Source organism: Mobula hypostoma, chromosome 10 (assembly GCF_963921235.1).
Source record: "Mobula hypostoma chromosome 10, sMobHyp1.1, whole genome shotgun sequence".
In the NCBI taxonomy this organism is placed as follows: Eukaryota; Metazoa; Chordata; class Chondrichthyes; order Myliobatiformes; family Myliobatidae; genus Mobula; species Mobula hypostoma.
The window spans coordinates 48679760-48705202 of NC_086106.1; the positions used below are offsets into that span (position 1 = coordinate 48679760).

General features: G+C 40.8%; 1 protein-coding gene across 2 annotated transcripts in view; it reads right to left on the bottom strand.

Annotated features, from left to right (window-relative positions):
* Nucleotides 1–25443, bottom strand: part of rps6kal (ribosomal protein S6 kinase a, like) — a 171032-nt gene that overhangs the window by 9453 nt on the left and 136136 nt on the right. For both annotated transcript variants that reach the window (XM_063060455.1, XM_063060456.1), the window contains 2 exons: nt 23885–24002; nt 5825–5965 (listed from right to left, as the gene is read on the bottom strand). In XM_063060455.1, the coding sequence (XP_062916525.1) occupies nt 5825–5965; nt 23885–24002 (259 nt within the window). The remainder of the gene's footprint in view (nt 1–5824; nt 5966–23884; nt 24003–25443) is intronic.

Here is a 25443-nt window from a genome sequence, read left to right on the forward strand (position 1 = left end):
CATCTTTGGCCAGCTCCTCTCTCATGCTCTGTAATTTCCTTTACTCAACTGTAATAATGATACATCCAATTTTAGTTTCTCTTTCTCAAACTGCAGGGCGAATTCTGTCGTACTATGATCACTGCCTCCTAAGGGTTCTTTCACTTAAGCAAACTAATCAAGTCCGGGTCACTACATCACAACCAATCCAGAATTACCATTTCCCTAGTGGGCTTAGCTACAAGCTACTCTAAAAAACCATCTTGTAGGCAGTCCACAAATTTCTTCTCTTGGGATCCAGCACCAACCTGAATTTCCCAATCTACTTGCATATTGAAATCCCTCATGATTATTACTACATTGCCCTTTTGACATGCCTTTTCTATCTCCCATTGTAATTTGTAGCCCACATCCTGGCAACTATTTGGAGGACTATATATTACTTCCATCAGGGTCTTTTTACAATTGCAGATTCTTTTTTCTATATCTTCTGATTTTCTGTCATCTCTTAGAATCTCATTTCAATTTTTTTTAACCAACAGAGCCACGTCAGCCCTTCTGCCTACCTGCCAGTCCTTTCAATACAAGGTGTATCCTTGGATGTTAAGCTCTTAACTATAATCTTTCTGCACAACTCAGAGTTGCCCACAAGATCATATCTGTCAATCTCTAAATGCACTGCAAGATACTTCATTATGTATACTGTCTGCATTCAGATATAACACCTTCAGTCTTGTAATCATCATCCTTTATGATTTTGGTCTGCTATTACAACTTAACACATCCCACTGACTGCAATTTTACCTTATCATCTGCCTGTCCTTCCTCACAGTCTCCCTACACACTGCATCTACTTGTATACCAACTGCCCCATCCGTATCCCTACCTCTCTGCTTCCCATCCCCCTGCCAAATTAATTTAAACCCTCCCCAATAGCTCTCAGAAACCTGCTCACAAGGATATTGGTTCCCCTCAGGTTCAGGTGTAACCTGCACATTTTGTCCACGTTATCCCTTCCCCAGAAGAAATCCCGATGATCCAACAATCTAAAACAGTGTCCTCGCGCCCATTCTTCAGCCACACACTGATCTGTCAAAACTTCCTATTCTTACTCTCAATGGCATGCGGCGCAGTCAGCAATTCAGAGATTATTACCTTGGAGGTCATTCTTTTCAGCTTTCTGCTTATCACCCTCTAATTTCTATTGAGGACCTCCTCCCACTTCTTACCTATGTCGTTGGTATCAATATGTACCACGACTTCTGGCTGTTTACCCTCCCCCTTTAGAATGCCATGGACCCGATCTGAGACATCTTGACCCTGGCACCTAAGAGACAACATACCATCTGGGTGTCTCCTTCACGTCCACAGAATCTGCTTTCTGCTCCTTTAATTATGGAATCCCCTATCATTACTGCGGTCCTCTTCTTCCCCACTTCCCTTCTGAGCCACAGAGTCAGAGACCTGGTCGCTGTGGCTTTCCCGGTAGGTCATCCCTGCCCTGAAAGGAGCCAAAGTGGTACTTATTATTGAGGAGAATGGGCACAGGGGTACTCTGCACTGCCTGTCTATTCCTTTGCCCTTTGCTGACAGCCACCCAGGTATTTGACCCCTGCAGCTTAAGGGTGACTACCTCCTGTAGCTCCTATCTATTACCTCTTCATTTTCCTGCATGAGCCCAAAGTCATCCAACTGCCACTCCCGTTCCTTAACACAGTCTCAAAGGGGCTGCAGCGCGGTGCACTTTGTGCTGATGTAGTGATCAAGGAGACTGGAGGTCTCTCAGAGTCCCCACATCTGACACAAAGAACATGCCACTACCTTTGGACCCATTCTCAGCATACTAGCTATGCACTAACAAAAAAAAATTGCTTACTAGGAATTTACTTAGAATCTATGCCTGTGCTTGCCCAGCCTATTGATCCAAAGCTTGACCACTCTTACACTGGCCCACTCACACAACAGCCGCTCTGCTTCCATCTCCCTTCTTTTTATTGGCCCTGCACTGATTGCAGCCTGTTGAAAACAGCCAAAAGCATACAATCTCCTGGTTAAACCTTGCATTGACAACCTCTCGCACTGATTGCAGCCCATCAAAAAGTGAGTATTGGTTGGATTGTCACCCTTTTGAATCAGATGCAACTGCATCAGTGAAAGATTGAAGGTATCTTTGAACACTCTTGCCAGTTGGTTAGTACATGCTTTTTGTTAAGAGCCCTACCATGTACACCTTGCAAGACCTGACGCCTTCAAGGAGTCACCCTTTTGAAAGATGTTTTGATGTCGATGTCCGAAACAGAGATCACAGGGTCGCCCGATGCTACAGGGATTTGCATAAATGTACTTTTATTCTCCCTATCAAAGCATATATAAAAGACATTGAACTCATCTGAAAGTGAAGCATCACTTCATTCATAATGGTAGCTTTCACCTTGTAGGAAGTAATGGCCTACAAACCAGGCCAGAGCTGACCCGCATCCGATTACCTCTCTAAACTCAAATCCAAATTCTTTTCTTGCTCTTAAGATAGCCTTCCATAGGTCGTACCTGGACTTCTTACACAGATCTGGATCACTGGTCTTGAATTCTACAGATCTAGCCCTCAGCAGACTATGAATCCCCTGGTTCATCCACGGCTTTTGATTTGGGCACGTCCAGTTGGTTCTTGAAGGCACACACTCATCCACACAGGTTTTGATGAAGTCAGTGACCACTGCGGCATATTCATTCAAACCCAAAGATGAACCCCTGAATATTGTCCAGTCATATGTGCTCCTCTGCCTCCCTTGACCATACATTCTTAATTCCCACTACTGGTGCTCTGGACTTTAGTTTCTGCCTGGGAGTGATCGGACTTTCCAAACTGTAGGCATGGGATGGCAAGGTAAGTGTTCTAGATGGTGGTATAACAGTGGTCAAGTGTGTTGGCTCCTCTGGTTTTACTGTTGCTATGTTAAGTGGTAAATGTTCAGAGACTTCTTCAAGCTCCCACAATGATAATGCAGGTATCAGGATGCACAGTTTTGTGTCTGTTGATTACATTGCTCAACTCCTCCAGAGCTTGCCTGACATTGGCCTGAGGTGGAATGTATAGCATTACCAGGATGATGGTGAAAAAGTCCCTCGGCAGATAAAATGGACGACATTCAGGTTAGCTGAGCAGATAAAATGGACGACACTCAGGTTAGCTGAGCAGATAAAATGGATGACATTCAGGTCAGCTGAGCAGGACTGAGACAGAGCCACCACAATAACTTAATCCTAAAGAATACTCTACCTCCTCTGAGTGAGCTGTCCTGTCTTTGCTGAGCATAGTGAAGTCATTGAGCTGCATCCAAATGATGGATATGAGCCATGTTTCCGTGAAGTGAAGTACACGGCAGTCTCTGATGTCCCTCTGGTACAGCAATCTTCCTCTGAGGTCTACAGTATAATCCTAGTAATGTGCTCATCCCTTTCTTATTCCTCAGTTTCACCCTTTGGCTTCAGTAAACGAGTTCTCCAGTCTGTCTGAGCACTACTGTGACACTGTCCCTGACTAGTAATGCCCCTTACCGCCACTTCAATCACACCTGCTCTATCACATCTAAAACAACATAATGCCGGAACATTGAGCTGCCAGTCCTGCTCCTCCTACAAACAAATCTCACTAAATGCTACACTGTCATATTTCCACATGCTAATCCATACTTTAAGCTCATCAGCCTTACCTACAATACTCTGTGCATTGAAATAGGTTGAAACTCAGAATATTATTCCCACCATGCTCAACCTATTGATTCCTGTCTTTGTACATTGGCTTAAAAACATCTTTCCCCACAGCCATTTGACTATCTACCCTGGTACTCTGTTTCCCATCCCCCTGTAACTCTAGGTTAACCCCACTTCCTCACAGCACTAACAAACCTCCTGCAAGCACATTATTCTCCCTCCAATTCGGTCCACCTTCCTTGGAAGAGAGCCCTATGTTCCCAAAATCTGAAGCCCTCCCAGCACCATCTCCTTAGCTATGTGTTAAACTGTATTAACCACCTACTTCTGGCTTCAGTAGCACATGGCACGGGTAGAATCCCAGCGATTACAAGCCTGAAGTGCTGTCCTTTAACATAGCACTTAACTCCCTGAACTCACTTTGCAGGATTCATTGCCTTTTCTATCATTGTCATTAGTATCAATGTGGACCATGACCTCTGGTTGCTCACCCTTCCCCTTAAGAATGCTACAGACTCAATCCAAGATATCCCTGATCTTGGCACCTGGGAGGCAACTTAAGATTTGGGAATCTCGTTCTTGTCCACAGAACCTCCTGCCTGCTTAACTAACCGATGATTCCTCATCACTACAACTCGCCTCTTCCCCACTTTCCATACTGAGCAAGACTTAATGCTGACTGCTGTGACTTTCCTCTGTTAGGTCACGCACACCCCTCCCCGCAACAGTACAAAAAGCGGCACACTTGTTACTGAGGAGACTGGCCATATGGGTGCTCTGCACTGGCTGCCTATTCACCTTCCCCTCTCTTTACAATCACTCAATACCCATTACTCCTGCCAAGGAGCAACTACCTCCCTGTATCACCTATCAATCAACCCTTCAGCTTCCCATATGATCCATAGTTCATCCAAATCTATCACCAGTTCCTTAACATGCTCTGTAAAAAGCTGTAGCTGAACGCACTTCCTGCAGCTGTAGTTTTCAGGGACACTGGAGGTCTCCCAACCTTCCTACATCCCACAACAGGAACATTGCACTACATTGTCTAGCATTGTCTGTGGGATCACAAAGAAGGAAAGAAAGGAAGAAAGTTACACTGCGAGTTTGAGGCTTTGGCTCAAAGAGCCTCCACCCCTTCACGCCGAAGCCTCTTTAAGCCAGTGCCTCAAATTCACAGTCTAACACTGTCCCACTCCAACAATGGTCGTTCCCAGTGATCATTAAGTGAATGGCTACTTCACTTAAACCTAACTTCTTTTTATTGGTCCTTATCAAGTGCCTAATTACCCCGCAATCTCTGGCATGCATAGTGTCGTGACTGGCCCCGCTGGCTTTTTTTTAGAAACTCACTCCCATAATGCACAATCAAACAGCTCCTCACGATCTTTCTCGTGCAACATGTCCCAAATGGTCCTTATCCTTTAATTTTTATCTGCTAGTCAGTAGATGGCAACTCTGTTGTGGTGCAACACTATGAAAGCCAGTTCCCTCCATCAATACATTTAAATTTCACCAATTTTACCTGAAACAGTCCACTGTAATATGAAAACATGAATAAAGCTTAGAATGAACATTTGCTATGGGTTTCAAATAGCTTTATAAACATTTCATTTAAACACAAGATTCGACAGAAAGATTTTGGGCACGTTTAATTTGAAATACTCAATGGTCACTTTATTAGGTACAGCTGCTTGTTATTAATTGCAAAAAAAGCACCCTTTCAATCACGGACAGTTATCCCATTCAAATGAGTGGTCTAATGTTACTAAACTAGCTGTCAGTGTTGCAAAGATGAACAGCTGTTTGAGAAGTCTAAACCATCTGCTCAGTATGATTGTATTTCATTGCTGGTCAGGGGTGGAGCAGGTAGCTGACACCTAACTTCCAGCTTGTTACAAGTTTTCACATTTCAAAAGGAAAACATTATTAACCAGAGGTAACCATATTTCAGCTGTGTTAGAAGCAAGATTTTCTATGAAGAAAAAATTGCTAGTTGAGTATTTCAGATTTTGGAACGGACTTCAGTTTTAGAAGATGGGCATGTTCAATTTTCAATTTTCATATGAAGTGCAAGCTACCATGGCTAGTTTCATTACATCTGGCTGTATTTCCATTCTTTGAAAATACTTACTTTTACTAGATGAGGAGCATCCTGACGATTTAATTGGAAATGTGGCAGCTGATCCCGGCAAGCAATCCAAGGATGCTTGAGCACCTGCTCAGCAGTGAATCTTTGATGGGGATCAACATGAAGCATATTGGACAGTACATCCTGGATATGCAAAATGAGTAAACATATTTAGATAAAGAATTACTTAATACAAAAAGAAAACATTTGGAGATGGTTATAAAACAGGATATTTGCTCATGATGTATACAAATTAAAATATTATGAACTAATTTATTATACATTATAGTCACCAAACAATTGATACTAGAACGTACAATCATCACAGCAATATTTGATTCTGCGCTTCCAGCTCCCTGGAAGTGAGAAATTAAGTGAGAAATGAAGTGGGATAAACTTATTTTTACCTTGGGAATATTTATTTATATTAAGTCTAAGCTGAAAATCTGTGATCTGAATACACTACAAGGGTGTACAGAATGAGGTCAAGGTGCTTAATGTAATTGAAATAAAAGTAATTGCCTATTATTAAGATAAGTTATTGAACTCTTCCTCATATTCAGTCTATCCAAACTAATAATCCTTCTATATATGGGAGCCTGACTCCAAGTTGAATAATGAAAGAAACTGCATGGGCAGCCATCACTGGCAATATTTATTAATGGAAGTCCTGAAGATGGGTCTCGGCCCAAAATGTTGACTGTTTATTCATTTCCATTGACGTTGCCTGTCCTGATGAGTTCCTTCAGAAGTTTGTGTGTTTCTTAATCTGATCCACTTTAGTAATCTCTATCATCATTCATGACGGCCTACCCTTTCAAATATTCATCTGATTCCCTTCTAAGAGTTATTCCTTTATTTGTTTCTGCAACCCTTGAGTTTGTGCATTCAGACTATAATGGTAAGAGTGTTTTTTATGTTGTCCCTGGTTCCTTCACTAAATAAACTGTGTCGGGATTGCTACCAGCAGAGAGCTGTACGTGTTCCTGCTGAATTAAATTATGAGAGCATATTTGCATTCTGCAGATTCATCCAGGTAAACTTACTGTTGAATTACTATACCAATTTTAATTGACAAGGCCTTGAGCAACCCGAAAATATAAGGGATGCTTTAGGTAGAATAAGAACAAGAAATGCGTCAAGGTATACCTACAGTTTACCTAGCTGCAAATGACCATGAATTTAGCTGACATCACAAAGTAAAAAATTAAATATAATTAAAATTGTTCAGTACTTAATTCAAAGTAAATAATCTAAAACCTTTGCCACACAGTCACTCTTCCATTGAAAATTAAAGGACGTATTAGCACATAGTCATGGAGACAGAGAGGGATGTAGCACAGGTCCTTTAGCCCACTGAATCCACACTGATCATCAGCTATTCACTAATTTTTATTCCCCCACATTCTCCCCAATTTCTGTCAAATTCTACTATTCACATAAACTAGGGACAATTTAGAGAGACTAATTAACCTACTATGTGTTTATGATATGGGAGGAAACAAGAAAACCAATTCAAAATAATTGCGTCAACATATAAAATAATTTAAATAACCTTGATGCCAGAAAAGCCCATAATAGTAAGCTTCAAAATGAAATGTCACGAATGAAAAATAGATGGGAATGTTTACAACCTACTAACTTTATGGTGGTTGATAATTTTTTAACTGGAATTAATATTTATATAGTTTCAGTGGCTGTGTTCACACTAAAATGTTACCAATAATTTCACATGAATAATTTTACTTAAAACAAATGTAAGAATAATTTGACAGGTTTGAAATATCACAGTTTATTATTCAATTGGCAAGAGCCAATAAAAAGCAGTTAGGTTAAATAGAGCAGCTATTGTTGGAGTGAACAGAGGTACAGTTGAGGTTTTGGCGAGGAGATGCAGAAGCTATCGTAAGTTTCTGGAAGGTTTATTTCTTTTTTTGTGCATTAGTGCCTGGCTAGATTAGTGAGAATGGATCCAAGGTACGCAGTGTGTTCCTCTTGCCAGATGTGGGAGATCTGAGGAGGCCAGTCTACCTAATCACTACATCTGTGCAAAGTATATCCAGCTGCAGCTCCTTACAGACTGGATTAGACACCTGGAGATGCATCTGACTGACCTTTAGCTCATACGGGAAAATGAAGTGGTGAAAGGTGCAAAACAGAGGGAGTTACCCCTAAGTTGCATGAGACAGCTAGCTAGGTGACAATCAGAGGAGAGGGAAGGAGAATAGACAGACACTACAGAAGACCCCTGTAGCCATTCCCCTGAAGAGTAAGTATACCACTTTGGACACTGCTGGAGGGAAGGGACGACCTGCCAAAGGAAATGTGCAGTGACCAGGTCGTGAGACCTGAGTCTGGTTCTGTGGCTCTGAAGGGAATGGAGCGAAGAGGGTTGCAGCAGTGATAGGAGTTTTAATAGTTAGGGGAGCAGACAGGACGTTCTGTGGACATGAATGAGCCTCCTGGATGATATGTTACCTCCCGGGTGCCAGGGTCAAGGATGTCCCAGATTGGGTCCACAGCAATAATTCATGGCACATATCAGTACCAATGACATAGGTAGGAAAAAGGAGTATCTGAGGAGAGAATACAGGGAACTACTGTAGGTTGGAAACTGAAAAGCAGGTGCTCAAGGAGAGTAGTCTTTGTGCCAGTGAGAGTAAGAATAGGCTGATTTGGCAGATGAATGTGTAGATGAGAGATTGGTGCAGGGGGCAGGGTTTTAAATTTGTGGATCATTTGGATCTCTTCTAAGGAAGTTATGATCTGTACAAAAAAGACAGGTTACACCTGAACACGAAAGGGATTAATATCCTTGCAGGCAGTTTTGCTGGAGCTGTTGGGGAGGGTTTATACTAGGTGGCAAAGTAGAATGGATTTCAGAGAGTTGGAAGGGGGCATCAGAAGGTCTTAGCAAATAGGATTAAGGAAAACCCCAAGATTTTCTACACACAAATGAAGAACAGGAGGATGACTGAAATAAGGGTAGGACCAATCAGGGATAGAAGAGAAAACATCTGGAGTCAGAGGAGGTAGGGGAGATCCTTAATGAATACTTTGCTTCAGTATTCCAATGACAGTTACCTTAACTTTTATGACGGCAGTGTATAACAGCGTGATATGTTAGAAAAAAAATCAATGTTAAGGAAGAGGATATGCAGGATCTTTTGAAAAACATTAGAAAAGATAAGTCCCTGGGGTCTGATGGGATATATCCCAGATTACTATGGGAAGCGAAGGAAGAGTTTGCTGTGCCTTTGGCGATGATCTTTGTGCCAACACTGGCCACAGGAGTATATGATTGGAGGGTGGCAAATGCTATTCCTTTGTTCAAGAAAAGGAGTAGGGATAACCCTGCAATTACAGACTAGTGAGCCTAGATTCACTGCTGGGCAAATTATTGGAGAAGATACTTAAGACAGGAGTTATGAGCATTTGGAGAAACAAAGTTTAGTTAGACATTGGTCAACATGGCTTTGTGAGAATTAGATCATGTCTCATGAGCCTGATTGAATTCTTTGAGGTTGTGACAAAGCACATTGATGAAAGTAGAGCAGTGGATGTGGTGCATATGGATTTTGGTAAGGTGTTTGATAAGGTTCCTCAAGGTAGGCTTATTCAGAAAGTCTGGAAGTATGGGATCCATGAAAACATGACTCTGTAGATTCAGAATTGACTTGTCCACAGAAGGCAGAGGGTGGCAGTAGATGGAGTGAATTCTGTCTGGAGGTCCATAACCAGTGGTATTCTGCAGGGATCTGTTCTGGGGCTCTTGCTCTTTGTGATTTTTACAAATGACTTGGATGAGGAAGTGGAGGGCTGGGTCAGTAAGTTTGCAAATGAAGGTTGGTTGTGTTGTGGATAGTGTAGAAGGTTATCAAGGGTTACAACGGGATACTGATAGGATGCAGGGCTGGGCTGAGAATAGGCAGATGGAGTTCATCCCACAAAAACGAGAAGTGATTTACTTAGAAAATTGAATTTGAAAGCAGAATACAGGATTATTTGCAGTATGGAGGAACAGAGGGATCTTGGGATCCAGGTTCATAGATCCCTTAAAGTTGTGAAGAAGGCTTATTGTGTGTTGGCCTCCGTTAGTCAAGGGATTGAGTTCAAGAGCTGCGAGGTAATACTGCAGCTCTATAAAACCCTAATTAGAACACACCTGGAATATTGTGTTCAGATCTTGTCACCTCATAACAGGAAGGATATGGAAGCTTTAGGGAGGGTCCACAGTACATTTATCAGAACGCTGCCTGGATTGGAAAGCATGTCTTATGATGACAGTTTGAGCAAACTATGGCTATTCTCTTTGAAGCAAAGGAAGATGAGAAGTGACTTGAAAGATGTGTACAAGATGATGAGGCATTGACTGAGTTGTCAGGCAGAGACTTCATCCCAGAGTGAAGATGGCGAATACAAGGGGACATAATTTTAAGGTGATTGGAGGAAAGTAAAGGGACCAATATCCTTGTGGGCAGGTTTCCTAGAGCTGTTAAGAAGGGTTTACTTTAAATTAATTTGGCCGGGGGTTTGGGAACCAGACTGATAGGGCTAAGGATGCGGCACTATGTAGTAGGACTACAAGGAAAGACAAGCAGATGAAAGGGCAAATATGGGATAAGTTAAAGAGGATAATGTGGGCAGAATCATAAAAGGTAATAAATACAGCATTAAAGGTGTTATAATTGAATGCATTAAGTATTCAGAATAAGGTACTGTAGATGATTTTGTAGCACAGTTAAGAGCCTGACAGGTGTTACATTGTGGACATTATTGAATCATGGCTGAAAGAAGATCATATTTGGGAATTTAACATCCAAGGATATACTTTGTATCAAAAGGACAGGCAGGTAGGCAGAAGGGGTTGGGGTGGCTTTGTTGTTTTCAAAAAAAATTCCAATCCTTAGAAAGAGGTGACAGAGGATCAGAAGAGGTAGAATCCTTGTGGATAGAGTTAAGAAACTGCAAGGGTCATGACACTGAAGGGAGTTACACACAGGCCTCTGAACAGTAGTCAGGATGTCGGATACAAATTTCAACAGGAAACAGAAAAGGCATGTAATAAGGGCAATGCTTCAACAGTTGTGAGGGATTTTAATATGCAGGAACTCAGGAAAATCAGGATGGTGCTGGATCCCAAGAGAGGAAATTAGTAGAAAACCTGTGAGATGGCTTTTTAGAGCAGCTCATGGTCGAGCACAGTAGGGGAAAGGAAATTCTGGATTGGGTGCTGCGTAATGAACCAGATTTGATTAGGAAGCTTAAGGTTAAAGAACTTTTAGGAGACAGTGATCATAATGTGATAGAAATCACTCTGTAGTTTGAGAGGGAGAAGAAAGAGTTAGATGTATCAGCATTGAGTGCAGTAAAGGGCATTACAGATGCACAAGAGAAGAGCTGGCCAAGGTTCAATGGAAGGAGACACTAGCAGGGATGACAGTAGAATGGCAACGGCTTGATTTTCTGGCAAGCAATTCAGCAGATGCAGGCTAGATACATCCCAAAGACGAAGTATTATTCTACAGGGATGAAGAGGCAACTGTGGCTGACAAGGGAAGTCAAAGACACCATAAAAGCAAAAGAGAGTGCATATAATATAGAAAGAATCAGTGGGATGATAGAGGATCGGGAAGCTTTTAAAAACCAATAGAAGGCAACTAAAAAACTGCAAGGAGAGAAAAGATAAAATATGAAGGTAAGCTAGCTAATAATATCAAAGAAGATACCAAAAGTATTTTCAGATATATCGGGTGCATATTGGACTGCTGAAAAATGACACCGGAGAGGTAGTAATGGGGGACAATGAAATGGAGACAAACCTAATAAGTATTTTGCGTTAGTCTTCACTGTGGAATACACTAGCAGAATGCCAGTAATGCAAGTGTCGGGGGAAGAATTGAGTGTAGTTGCTAAAGAGAAGCCGCTTGGGAAACTGAAAGGCCTGAAGGTAGATAAGTCACCTGAACCAGATGGACTACATCACAAGGTTCTGAAAAATGTAGCTGAAGTGATTGTGGAGGCATTAGTAATGATCTTTCAAGAATCACTAGACTTTGCATTGGGCCCAGAGGACAAGAAATTTGCAAAAGTCACTCCACTCTGTAAGGGTGAGAGGCAGAAGAAAGTAAAAGTTAGCCTGACTTCAGTGATTGGAAAGATGTTGTAATCAATTATTAAGGATGATATTTCGGAGTACTTGGAGGCACATGATAAAGTAGGGACAGTCAGCATGGTTTCCTTCAGAGGAAATCCTGACTGACAAATCTGTTGGAATTCTTTGAGGAAATTACAGACAGGATGGACAAAGGAGAGTCAGTGGATGTTGCTGACTTGGATTTTCAGGAGGCCTTTGACAAGGTGTCGCACAGGAGGCTGGTTAACAAGAGCCCATGGAAAGACATTGGCATGGATAGAAGATTGGCTGACCGGCAGGAGGCAAAGAGTCATAATAAAGGGGGCCTATTCTGGTTTCTCCCTTGTCTTTCTTCCCGGACCTCCTGTCCCATGATCCTCTCGTATCCCTTTTGCCTATCACCTGTCCAGCTCTTGGCTCCATCCCTCCCCCTCCTGTCTTCTTCTATCATTTTGGATCTCCCCCTCCCCACTTTCAAATCCCTTACTCACTCTTCCTTCAGTTAGTCCTGACGAAGGGTCTCGGCCTGAAACGTCGACTGCACCTCTTCCTAGAGATGCTGCTTGGCCTGCTGCGTTCACCCAGCAACTTTGATGTGTGTGGCCTATTCTGGTTGGCCGCTGGTGACTAGTGGTGTTCTACAGAGGTCACTATTGAGACTGCATCTTTTCATGTTATATGTAAGACATTTTGATGATTGAATTGATGGCTTTGTTGCCAGGTTTGAAGACAATATGAAGATAAGTGGGGGGTGGTGGAGCCGAATATTTAATTTTAATTGTCATTTTCTTTGCAGTTTAACAATTAATTACCTGCTTATGTTTCAGTAACAGTATCATATGCCTCTAATGGCTATACAAAGTATAATTCTAAAAGCATCTCAGCATTTCATTAAGTGAATAAGTATTTTCTCACTGATTATGTAACACCCTGGTTTAAGACCATGCTTTATTTTACTAATAAAGTTATGCTGTTGGGTATTTTATTTTCCGCAGATTTTCTCAAAATGCAATAAGTGTTCCTTTAATTACATTATACAAGTATTTCATTTTTGCTGTTTAAAATAAACATGTAGTTGATTAACGCATGTCTGTTACTTGTAGTTGATTAAGTTAGGCTTGTTGAATTTGTCAATAAGATTTGTCTCGTTAACTTTTTTTTGGAGACAGCATGGGATAAGAATGGGAGAGCCATTTTCAAGATGGAGCATGGGATCGAGGAAGGAGGAAGGAGAAGAATGGAAACAGACAAAGGACATAAAAGAGCATGACGAAACGCTCAAAGAACCCATTGAGAAGGGCAGTTACCGCTGTCAGAAAGTCCTCATGCAGACAACGGACTCTCGGAGAATGTGAAGAAAACCGTTAGCTGTTTCCACACAACATTGGAAAAAGTTCGCCTCTTTCCTTGGGTGCAGTGCGGAGATTGATGTTTTGCTGGAACAGGTTCTTCAGTGCAAAATCATTTCATAATTCAGAGTAAACAAAATGAAGCAAACTGGATTGATTACACAACAATGAGCTCCAACGATATGTGCACTATTGTAGACTAATATTTATATATGCGATGGGCCTTTATTTTGCATAAGATGGTATTATTTTGTTTGCTACAGCTTAAAATGTTTTGTCAATACAATTTCAATCCAAGTTTATACTGGTGTGAGTTAAATTATTGTTTCCTGGCAAATGGTAAATTTGCATGGGTGTATCAGTGTTCCTGCAAGTTCTTGCCTTCGTTTTCCTTTAGAAGGTTCCCTCAAACTTTTATGGTTGTGTGTACTCGAATCATATTTACCCTACGTGTTCATTTAATGGAAACGATCTTTTCATCGTTATTCACCATGCATTCTTGAGTTATGTTGCTGCTGTTAGCTTGTATTCACAGTAATAGATAACTCATTACGAGCACACGGTGAAAGGATTACAGTATTGAATAAGTATCTTCTAATTGGTTATCCTTATCTATAGATTTTAATGGAAGCTTTCTTTATCTCTGGGTATAACAGTCGCTAGGCACCATTTTTAGTTTCTCTCTTCTTCAAGTAGTAAGACCCCCTCTCAATGTTCTATACCTCTTCTCTATGTTCTTCCAACTCTTAATAAAGCAATCATGAAGCAACAAGTTTTATGCCTTGTTTTTTTTGACTTCTAAAACACCAGAATCCAACAGTTCACTGTAGTCAGTGAAGACATAAGCAAGTTTTGAATTTCTTACACTCAAAGACAAAACATGGAGCTTTTAGTGATCAACAAAATGGACAAGAACTTCCTCTTATGTTCCCCTATCATCTGAGAAAACAATGGGTTCTGACTTTGAACATCAGATGGGAACCAGAATTGAGGACTACTGTATTACTAGTTTAACAAAACAGATATGTAAAAAGGAAATGCAAGCCAGTAGAACGCTAATTAAACACGCAAGCCGGTGGAGCATCAAAAATTAAGGCTGCACAAGCACTGGGACACAGATAAAAACAATTAAATGCGTGCAAGCCAGTGGAGTGCGTAAGAAAACTTAAATATGTGCGAGTTAGTGGAACATGGGGGAGAAAGTTAAATTCGAGTTGCAGGACATGTTTTAAAATTTCTGCAGCAAACTATTAAAATTCAAGATCGCAGTCAAAGTAATAAAAAGTATTTATAAATTAAGACCATAAGACATAGGAGCAGAATTAGGTCATTTGGCCCATTGAGTCTGCTCTACCATTCAATCATGGCTGATCCTTTGTTCCCCTCCTCAGCCCCACTCACTGGCCTTCTCCCCATAACCTCTAATACCGTGCCCAATCAAGAACCTATGATTTGGCCTCCAAGCTGCCTGTGATATACACCCAATGATTTGGCCTCCAAGCTGCCTGTGGTAACAAAGTCCATAAATTCACCACCCTCTGGATAAAGAAATTACTTCGCGTCTCTGTTTAAGTGGACACCCCTCTATCCTGAGACTGTGCCCTTTTGTCTTAGACTCTCCCACCATAGGAAACATCCTTTTCACATCAACTCTGTCTAGGCCTTTCAACATTCGAAAGGTTTCAATGAGATGCTCCCTCATCCTTCTAAATTCCAGCGAGTACAGGCCTACAGCCATCAAACATTCCTCACATGATAACCCTTTCATTCCTGGAATCATCCTTGTGAACCTCTTCTGAATCCTCTCCAAAGCCAACACATTTTTTCTTAGATAATTAGCCCACAACTGTTAACAATACTCAGGATGAGGCCTCACAAATGCCCTATAAAGCTTCAGCATCACATTCCTGCTCTTGTACTCTAATCCTCTTGAAATTAATGTTAACATTGCATTTACCTTCCTCACCACAGACTCTACCTGCAAGTTAACTTTCAGGGTGTTCTGCACAAGGACTCACAAGTCCCTTTTCATCTCGGATTTTTGGATCTTGTCCACATTTAGAAAATAGTCTGCACATTTATTTCTGCTACCAAAGTGCATGACCACGTATTTTCTAACATTGTATTTCATTTGCCACTTTCTTGCCCATTCTCCTAATCTGTCTGTCCTTCTGCATCCTACCTGTTTCCTCAACATGACCTGCCCCTCCACCAATCTTCATATCATCTGCAAACTTGGCAACAAAGACATCTATTTCATCATCTAAATCACTGATATACAGCATAAAAAGCAGTCCCAACACCGACCCCTGCAGAACACCACTAGTCACTGGCAGCCAACCAGAAAAGAAATTAAGATCAAATCAGAACAATATCCAAAGATGGGAAACATACTAGGAACTCCTCCCTAAATAAAACATTCAAGTTTGATAAAGTTATTGAAAGAGTCCACACAAAATATACCATCAATGTTCAATATAATGAAATATGGCTCCTAGATGATATTGTGAAAGCATGGGATAAGAGTAAATGACGGCTACTGTTTTAGAGATAAGACCACGTAGTCAGTTTGATCAAACTTGTGAGCAAGTGAAAGAGTTAACACTATGGTAGTTCAATCGATGTATATTGTATGGCGTTTCAAACTGAACTGAAACCATGTAAGGAAGTGCAGCCACGACTTCAGGAGGTAATTCAGAATCAGATTTATTATCACCGGCATGTGACGTAAAAGTTGTTAGCAGCAGCAGTTCAAGGCAATATATCATCTAGCAGAGAGAGAGAGAGAGAGAGAGAGAGAGAGAGAAACATAAGTAAATCAATTATGTATATTGAATAGATTATTTTAAAAAATGTGCAAAAACAGAAATACTGTATACTAAAAAAGTGAGGTAGTGTCCAAAGCTTCTTAGTCCATTTAGGAAACAGATGGCGGAAGGAAAGAAGCTATTCCTGAATCACTGAGTGTGTGCCTTCAGGCTTCTGTATCTCCTACCTGATGGTAACTGTGAGAAAAGGGCATGCCCAGGGTGCTGGAGGTCTTTAATAATGGACGCTGCCTTTCTGAGACACCGCTTCCTAAAGCTGTCCTGGGTACTTTGTAGGCTAGTGTCCAAGATGGAGCTGACTAGATTTACAACCTTCTGCAGCTTCTTTCGATCCTGTGCAGTAGCCCCTCCATACCAGATAGTGAATGTAGCCTGTCAGAATGCTCTCCATGGTGCAACTATATATAGAAGCTTTTGAGCATATTTGTTGACATGCCAAATCACTTCAAACTCCTAATAAAGTATAGCCGCTGTCTTGCCTTCTTTATGACTACATCAATATGCTGGGACCAGGTTAGATCCTCAGAGATCTTGACACCCAGGGACTTGAAGCTGCTCACTCTCTCTACTTCTGATCCCTCTATGAAGATTGGTACGTGTTCCTTCGTCTTACCCTTCCTGAAGTCCACAATCAGCTCTTTCGTCTTACTGACGTTGAATGCCAGGTTGTTGCTGCGGCACCATCCCACTAGTTGGCATATTTCACTTCTGTACGCCCCCTCGTCACCACCTGAGATTCTGCCACAATGGTTGTATCGTCAGCAAATTTGTAGATGGTGTTTGAGCAATGCTTAGCCACACAGTGATGTGTATACAGAGAGTAGAGCAGTGGGTTAAGCACACACCCCTAAGGTGCACCAGTGTTGATCGTCAGTGAGGAGGATATGTTATCACCAATCCGCACAGACTGGTCTTCTGGTTAGGAAGTCGAGGATCCAATTACAGAGGGAGGTAAGGAGGCCCTGTTTCTGCAACTTCTCAATTAGGATTGTGGGAATGATGGTATTAAATGCTGAGCTATAGTCGATGAACAGCATCCTGATGTAGGTGTTTGTGTTGTCTAGGTGGTTTAAAGCCGTGTGAAGAGCCGTGGAGATTGCGTCTGCTGTTGACCTATTATGATGATAGGCAAATTGCAATCGGTCCAGGTCCTTGCTGTTAATGATGCTTCTTCCAGGTCCTTCCTGTTAGTGATGCTTCTAACAATGTTGCCAGTGATGCTACTGTTGGTACTCCACCCTGCAAAACACCTACTTCTGAAGGTCCAGCCGAGGAATTACAGCCTACATTAAAAATTTCTCCAAGACGGTGACACCATCTGAACTCCAAGGGATTACGGGATGGACATGACATGGACTCTTCAGCGGCCCCTTGCAACTCAAGTGAAATGATAGTGATAAAACAGTAAGACAGCCATGTCACAGCTTTCTCCAACAAAAGATCAAAGGAGTGAAGACACACAGGACTAAAGGTGAAACCATTGCAAATCAGTGTATTTACAAGCTAATGGCAGATCCATCAACTATTACTCAACAATCTGTTGAAGCATAGGAAGTGCTCAGGTGACCCTGTGACTCTTAAGGAAGAACAATTTAAAGTGTTTCAGACTTTCACAGTGACATTGTTACAATGTCTGCATTAAAATTCCTGATACAGGAAGACAATTTACCCTGTGTGTTAATGAGAAACACAAGATGGCAGTCTTAATTCAAAAACGTGGAGACGGACTGCGTGCTGTAGAGGTCTGTACACTTTTGACTCCTCAACAATTGAGAGAGGAATTCGATTGGTGATTTCCGGAACTGAAGTGCTGACATTAGGAAACATGGTTCCTGGTGCCTCTGTACAACAGGCAGAACTAAATGCTTTAATTGAAGCCTGTAAGTTCACAGCGGGAAGATCAGCTAACATCTACGCTAATTCTCAATATGACTTTGGAGTTGTTCCTGATTTTGGAAACCTATGGAGACAAAGATGCTTTAGGAACCCCGATGAAGAAAGACCAACTGGTACAAGAACTTCTGGATGTTAGCAACCACCATCAGAAGTTGTTGTATTAAAATGTAAAAGATATTCCAAAATTACTACAATGGAAAGCCATGGAAATGCATTTACGGATGAAACTGCAAAAAAGGCAGCACAGGAAGAAGTAAAACAAGTTCAAAAGTAAAATTTATTATCAGTGTACATACATGTTACCATATACAACCCTAAGATACCTTTTCTGTGGCAATACTTAGCAAATTTATAGAGCAGTAACTGTAAACATCAGGAACTTTAAACTGCAATCTATGCAAATTCAGGTAATAAATAAATAGCAATAAGTAACAAGCATGAAATAACAAGAGAAAAGGGTCCTCGAATGAGTGTAGTTATCTCTTTTGTTCAAGAGCCTGATGGTTGGGGATAGTAACTGTTCTTTAACCCACAGGCGCGAGTCCTGAGGTACCTGTATCTTTTACCTAATGGCAGCGGTGAGAAAAGTACATGGCCTGGATGGTGAGGATCTTTGATGATGGATGCTGCTTTTCTACAGCAACATTTCATGTAGATCTGCTCAATGGTTGGGGGGGGGGGGCTTTACCGGTGATGTACTTGGCCGAATCCACTACCTTTCATAGAATTTTCCACTCAAAGGCATTGGTGTTCCCATACCAAGCCATACTGCAGCCAGTCAGCACATTTTCCACCACAGACCTATAGAAGTTTGCCAAGGTTTCTGATGACATACCGAATCTCCGCAAACTCCTGGAAGTAGAGGCGCCGTCATGTTTTCTTCATAATTATATTTATATGATGAGTCCAGGACAGGTCCTCTGAGACAGTGACACCCATAAATTTCAAGTTACTTACCCTCTCGGCCTCTATTGACTACCGGCTCACAGACCTCTGGTTTCCCTCCCCTGAATTCTACAATCAGTTCCTTAGTCTTATTGACATTGAGTGAGAGGTTGTTGTTATTACACCACTCAGTGAAATTTTCAATCTTCCTCCTATATGCTGATTCATCACCTTTGATACAGCCCACAACAGTGGAGTCATCAGCAAACTTGTTAGAGTTGTACTTAGCCACACAGTCAGAAGTGTAAAGCAAGTAGAGCAGGAGGTGAAGTGCACATTTCTGCGGTGCTCCTATGCTGATGGAGGTTGTGCAGAAGATGTTTTTGCCATTCCAAACTGACTGAGGTCCACAAGCGAGGAACTCCAGGATCCAATTGCAGAAGGGAGTACTGAGGCCCAGATCTTGGAGTTAACTGATTAGTTTAGAGGGGATGATGGTGTTAAATGCTGAGCTCTAATTGATAAAGAGCATCCTGATCTATGCATCTTTGCTGTCCAGATGTTCCAGAGTTTTGTGAAGAGTCAATGAGATGGCATCTGCTGTAGACCTGTTGCTTCAGTATGCAAACTGGAGTGGGTCCAAGTCGTTACACAGACAAAAACTGACATGCTTCAACACCAGCTTCTCAAAACACTTCATCACTGAAAACGTAAGTGCCACTGGATGATTGTCACTTAGACAGGTTACCATGCTCTTTTTGGGGACCACTACGATTGAAGTCTGCTTGAAGCAGATGTGTACCATCTACAGCCGGAGCAAGAGGTTGAAGATACCCTGAATCTGTGAATACACCAGCCAGCTGGTCAACAGAGTACCAAGAACATATGTATGTAGTGAACCTGACAACTGGAATTATGGAAACGAAGTTGAACTCTGTATCACAGATGAACGTACAAGATATTCCAGACATGCAAGCTCAGTGTTCTCCATAGGAAAAGTGGTTCTGGATGGAGAAAGATGATAAGTTAAACAGTGAGGGAGCATGGAGATGAGGCACTAGTCATAGACATAGACTAGTAGCCCCAACTACATTGTTTCCTTATCTGGCATAGCAAATAAACTCTACAGGACACGTTGGAGTACAAAAGGTTATCAACAGATTCTCCCAGTGGTGGTGGAATCCAAAGTTCAGGGCACAAGTTCAGCAAACGTTTGAAAGATGCATGACTTGCCTTTAAGCAAATCCTGGAGCAGTAGAAAAGCCACCACAGGTAAGTGCTCCTTCTCTACCAGGTCCACTTTCACATTTACAAGTGAACTACATTTCTTTACCAAAGCTTTAAGGATACTCAGGCGTGCTGGTAAAAGTGGACGAGTTTTCAAGATGGGTGGAAGCTATCCCAGAAAGGACAGCCACTGCCACACACACAGCAAAAACTCTGATCAAGGTTTATATTCCTAGTTGGAAATTGCCATGTCACAATAACTGACCAAAGAACACGTTTCACTGGGAGTGTTTGTCACCTACTGTGTTCACTAATGAACATTTAATGGTCTTTTCATAGTTCACATCACTAATCATCATAACAAGTCAAATGAATGAATGAATACGATACGATAGGTCTGTGGATACGATAGGGTCTTTTAAGAGACTCCTGGGTAGGTACATGGGAGTTTAGAAAAATAGAGGGCTATGGGTAACCCTAGTAATTTCTAAGGTAGGGACATGTTCGGCACAACTTTGTGCCCGAAGGGCCTGTATTATGCTGTAGGTTTTCTATGTTTCTATGAACGGAACTATCAAACAACGAATAAGTATCATGAGGAAGGAGTACCATGGCCTACAGCTCTTCCTGTGGTCTTATGTAGGTCATCAGAGCAATCCCAAGCAAGAAAACTAAACTAAGTCTATTTGAGGTGGTAACAGGACATCTAATGTCACTACCAGGAGCCCTCAGTCTGAAAGAGGTTGATGTACACATTACGGCAGATTATATAAGCTACTGTGTGAAATTAACCCAAGTTGCACTGTCTGCTTCTCAACTGGTTTCTGCTGCTTGGGAAGATCCAACAGGAGGAGGATACACCCTGATTCCTGGCGAGTAGCTCCGGATTGAGAAACCACATAAGGATCCACTGGGAGCAGGATGGGAAGTGCTGTTAATTACCAACTCAGTGGCGAAGGTAGAAGGTAAAAGTAAGTGGATGCACACCAGCCACTCCAAACTAGCTAAAGTGATAACCTATTGGTCACCGTAAGTACGTCGCTGACCCATAGTGAGCAAATCACTAATCAGCCAGAAAACTTTAAACAAGTCGACAACTATTCGACATTATGAAGTTTATTCTAATATTATTTGTTATATTTTTGCCAATTTTCCCTAGTCATAATGTGCCAATTGAATTGACTTATAAATTATACTTCTATCATTTACAAACAGAAATATTACAATTCAACAAAGCTCCTGTCAAGTAATAAGAAATGGTCTCAGTTCATGGAACAATATGTACTTTACTGTACATGCAGAAAAGAAGCCTACACCTCTTTTCCATGTTATTGGTTAGGAACTTCTTATTTAGGATATCTTTTCCTACCACAAGATAAATACACACCTAATCTTTACCTCCAGTATAGAAGTAAACAAGACATTTCAGAAGGAGATCATTTTGCTTCAGTTTTATTCCCATTTTATAGAGTTGCAAAGAGTATAAGAGAGATTAGAAATGTTGCTGTAGCCTTAGAAAGAGTGAGCAATTACACTGCTGATGTCTTGGGAAAAGTAACAAGTGAAATGGTTGCCATACGCAAGATAATCCTTCAGAATTGTATAGCATTAGATCTTCTCTTAGCAGTTAAGGGGGGAAGGATGTACAGTTATAGGCAAGGAGTGTTGTACTTACATACATACTTGATGAGTCTGAAGACATAATTTGGCTGACCATATTCGTAAAGATACAGCTAAAATATATCAATCCAACGGATGGAATTTCTCTGACTGGATTCATTTAAATCTCAGAAGCTGGGGTTACTCAATATTATGAGTCATATTATTCATACCAATATGGCTTATCATAAATTTGCTTTACTTGTTTAAAGGCAATTATTAACAGAATAGTTCAAATTCACATAAATGTGCCTACTAATCTGCCTAACCATGACATAATCTTATGAATACTTTGAAGACTATATACCCTTTGATATTTTATTACCCAAGTAGTTTTTCTGATTATTTTATGTAATGTACTGTAGATATGACAACAGCTTGTCTACCTCTGAATTTTTAAATGTAATGATTCTAAATGTATGATTTAGAATCAAAGGGACGATTGTTCGATTCAACTGCTTAATTTTAACAACACACATCAAAGTTGCTGGTGAACGCAGCAGGCCAGGCAGCATCTCGAGGAAGAGGTCCAGTCGACGTTTCAGGCCGATTTCTCTTACTAACTCTTCCTTCAGTTAGTCCTGACGAAGGATCTCGGCCTGAAACGTCGACTGTACCTCTTCTTCGAGATGCTGCCTGGCCTGCTGCGTTCACCAGCAACTTTGATGTGTGTTGCTTGAATTTCCAGCATCTGCAGAATTCCTGTTGTTTGCTTAATTTTAATTGTCATTTCCTTTGCGGTTTATAAATGATTGTATTTTAATTAGCCTTTATATGCATAACAGTTTAATATGCCTCTAATGGCTATACAAAGTATAATTCTGAAAAAATCTCTGTACTTCATTAAGTGAATAAGTGTTTTCTCATTGGTTAATTTTACTGCAGTATGGAATAAGTATTTTCTAATTGGTTTAACCGTATCTATAGATTTGAATGGAATGTTCTTTATTATTAAAAGTAGCTGCTTTATGCTAAGCGGTATCTTTAGTTCTCTCTTCTTCAAGTAGTAAGACCCCTTGTTGATGTTCTGTTCCTGTTCCTTTTGTTCTATCAACTCTTAATAAAATGATTGCGAAGCCACAAGCTTTATGCCTCATTCCTAATTTCTAAAAGAACCTTGGATTTAAAACACCAGAATCCAACAAGCAGATACTGTTGAGGAAGCAGGGAGTCTGCAGAAGGACTTGGACAGATTGTAAGAATGGTCTATGAAGTGACAAGTGGAATATAGTGTAGGGAAGTGTATAGTAACGCACTTTGTTAGAAGAAATAAAGGCGTAGACTATTTTCTAAATTGGAAGAAAATTCAAAAATCAGAGGTGCAAATGGATGTGGAGTCCTTGTACAGAATTCCCTAAAGGTTAACTTGCAGGTTGAGTCTGTGGGAAGGAAAGTAAATGCACTGTTAACATTCATTCTGAGGGAACTAAAATATAAGAGCAAGGATGCTGCAGATTTGCATGGTGTTGGTCTGACTGCAATTGGAGTATTATGAATAGTTATGGACACCTTAACTGAGAAAAGATGTGCTGGTATTGGAGCCGGTCCTAAGGTTCACGAGAATGATTCTGGGAATGTAAAGGTTAACATATGAGGAGCGTTTAATGGTTCTGGGACTGTATTCACTTGAATTTTGAAGAATGAGGATGATTTCAATGAAACCTATTGAATACTGAAAGGCCCAGCTAGTGTGGATGCAGAGAGGATGTTTCCTCTAGTGGGTGAGTCTACGACCATTGGGCACAGCCTCAGACTAGAGGAAAATCCATTTAAAACAGGGATGAGAAGGAACTTCTTATGCCAGAGGGGGCTGAGTCTGTGGAATTCATTGCCACGGATGTCTGTGGAGGCTATGTGGCTCAGTATATTTAAAGCAGAGGCTGATAGGTTCTTGGTTAGTCAGGGCATCAAAAGTTAGGGGAGAAGGTGAAAGAATGAAGTTGAGAGGGATAATAAATCAGCTATGATGCAATGACAGAGCAAACTCAATGGGAAGGTGCTTTAATTCTGCTTCTATGTCTTATGGTCTTAAACAATGCTTTAGAAATTGAAATATTACTATAATTACGTAAATTTATTTTACCTTAGCTGCATCTGAAACTGTATCCCAGTTGCCTCCACTCAGTGAGAATTTACCACTTCCTATCCGTAATAAAATTTCTTCTGCAGTATCATTTGGTCCATTGGCAAAAGGAGTATAACTGGCCCGTAAGGTAAACATGAAAAAGTGAATCAGTGAGTTGAATAATACTTCTGATCTTCCAATAGTAACTCCCATCTTCCAATTTTCTTGTAACAACATTCACTGATACTGCTATGGTTCAGAATTAAGACTATTATCTTATGGGTAAGCATCAGGCTGAACCTAAAGCTTATGTTATGACACCCACATATTACATTTGATAAGCGGCAGAAAGTGTGACCAATCTACCAATCCTACACAACCTAGTATAAATACTATCATTTACATGCTGTCAACCGGCAGGTCAGTCACCTTTCTACACACAGATTGGTCAGTAAAACAGTGATGAAAAGTCTTTTACGGCTATGGAAGTAAGGTTTCTTTGCAACTTTTCTGCTAAAAAAAAAAGCAATTGAACTTGTTACAATCTTCTCAGTAATAAATTATTCCAGGTTTAAGAATAGTGGCAGCATTTCAAATAAAGAACTCCACTAAACTGTTTTAATAGATGCACAGATTCTTAATTATTAAAACATCAGGAGTATCATACCAGCATATTAAACCTTTATTAGTATAAGCAAATAATTTTTAAGTCATTTGTACATTAAATCCTTTAAGCTGAATACCTGATGAGGTGAACCCCATTTTCATGTATGGACCGAAAATTAATGTATTCAAATAGAATAAGGTTAATTCACTCAAGTAACTTGCATCAATCAAACACTTGACTTCCATGATTAAAAAAAGTTAAACTCTATATTACTGTGCTTATAAGGGCAGTTTTATAGGAAGTGTGAAAACCTGCAATAAATATACTGTTAAAAACTAGATCCAATATATAATGTAGCTACACACATCAAAGTTGCTGGTGAACGCAGCAGGCCAGGCAGCATCTCTAGGAAGAGGTACAGTCGACGTTTCAGGCCGAGACCCTTCGTCAGGACTAAAATGGCCCGAAACGTCGATTGTACCTCTTCCTAGAGATGCTGGCTGGCCTGCTGCGTTCACCAGCAACTTTGATGTGTGTTGCTTGAATTTCCAGCATCTGCAGAATTCCTGTTGTTTGCGTTTTTATAATGTAGCTAATCGTTTTTAGAATTCCAACAGTTGTTTTATAATTTGTCCATATTTTCTAGATTAGAAAATATACGCTAATTTGATACTTAATTTAGAGTTGTTCAGCTTCTGTAAGGAATAAAAAGTAATTGCATTTTCTTTGCAATTCTTTGCCCCAGCCCATCTTTACGCAAACTAACATAGTGTCACTACAACTAATATAATCCATTTGTAGTTCCGGACTAACTAACTTTCTGGACACTTGTCATTTAAGAATGATCTAGACCTGGGCAGACTTGAGAGTGTAGATTTCAAATGTCATTTTGATTAGAGCACAAATTGCTTGAATAGACCAGTGTAAGTTTCTGCTAGGTAGTTAAGGAAACAAAAGAAATACATGGAAA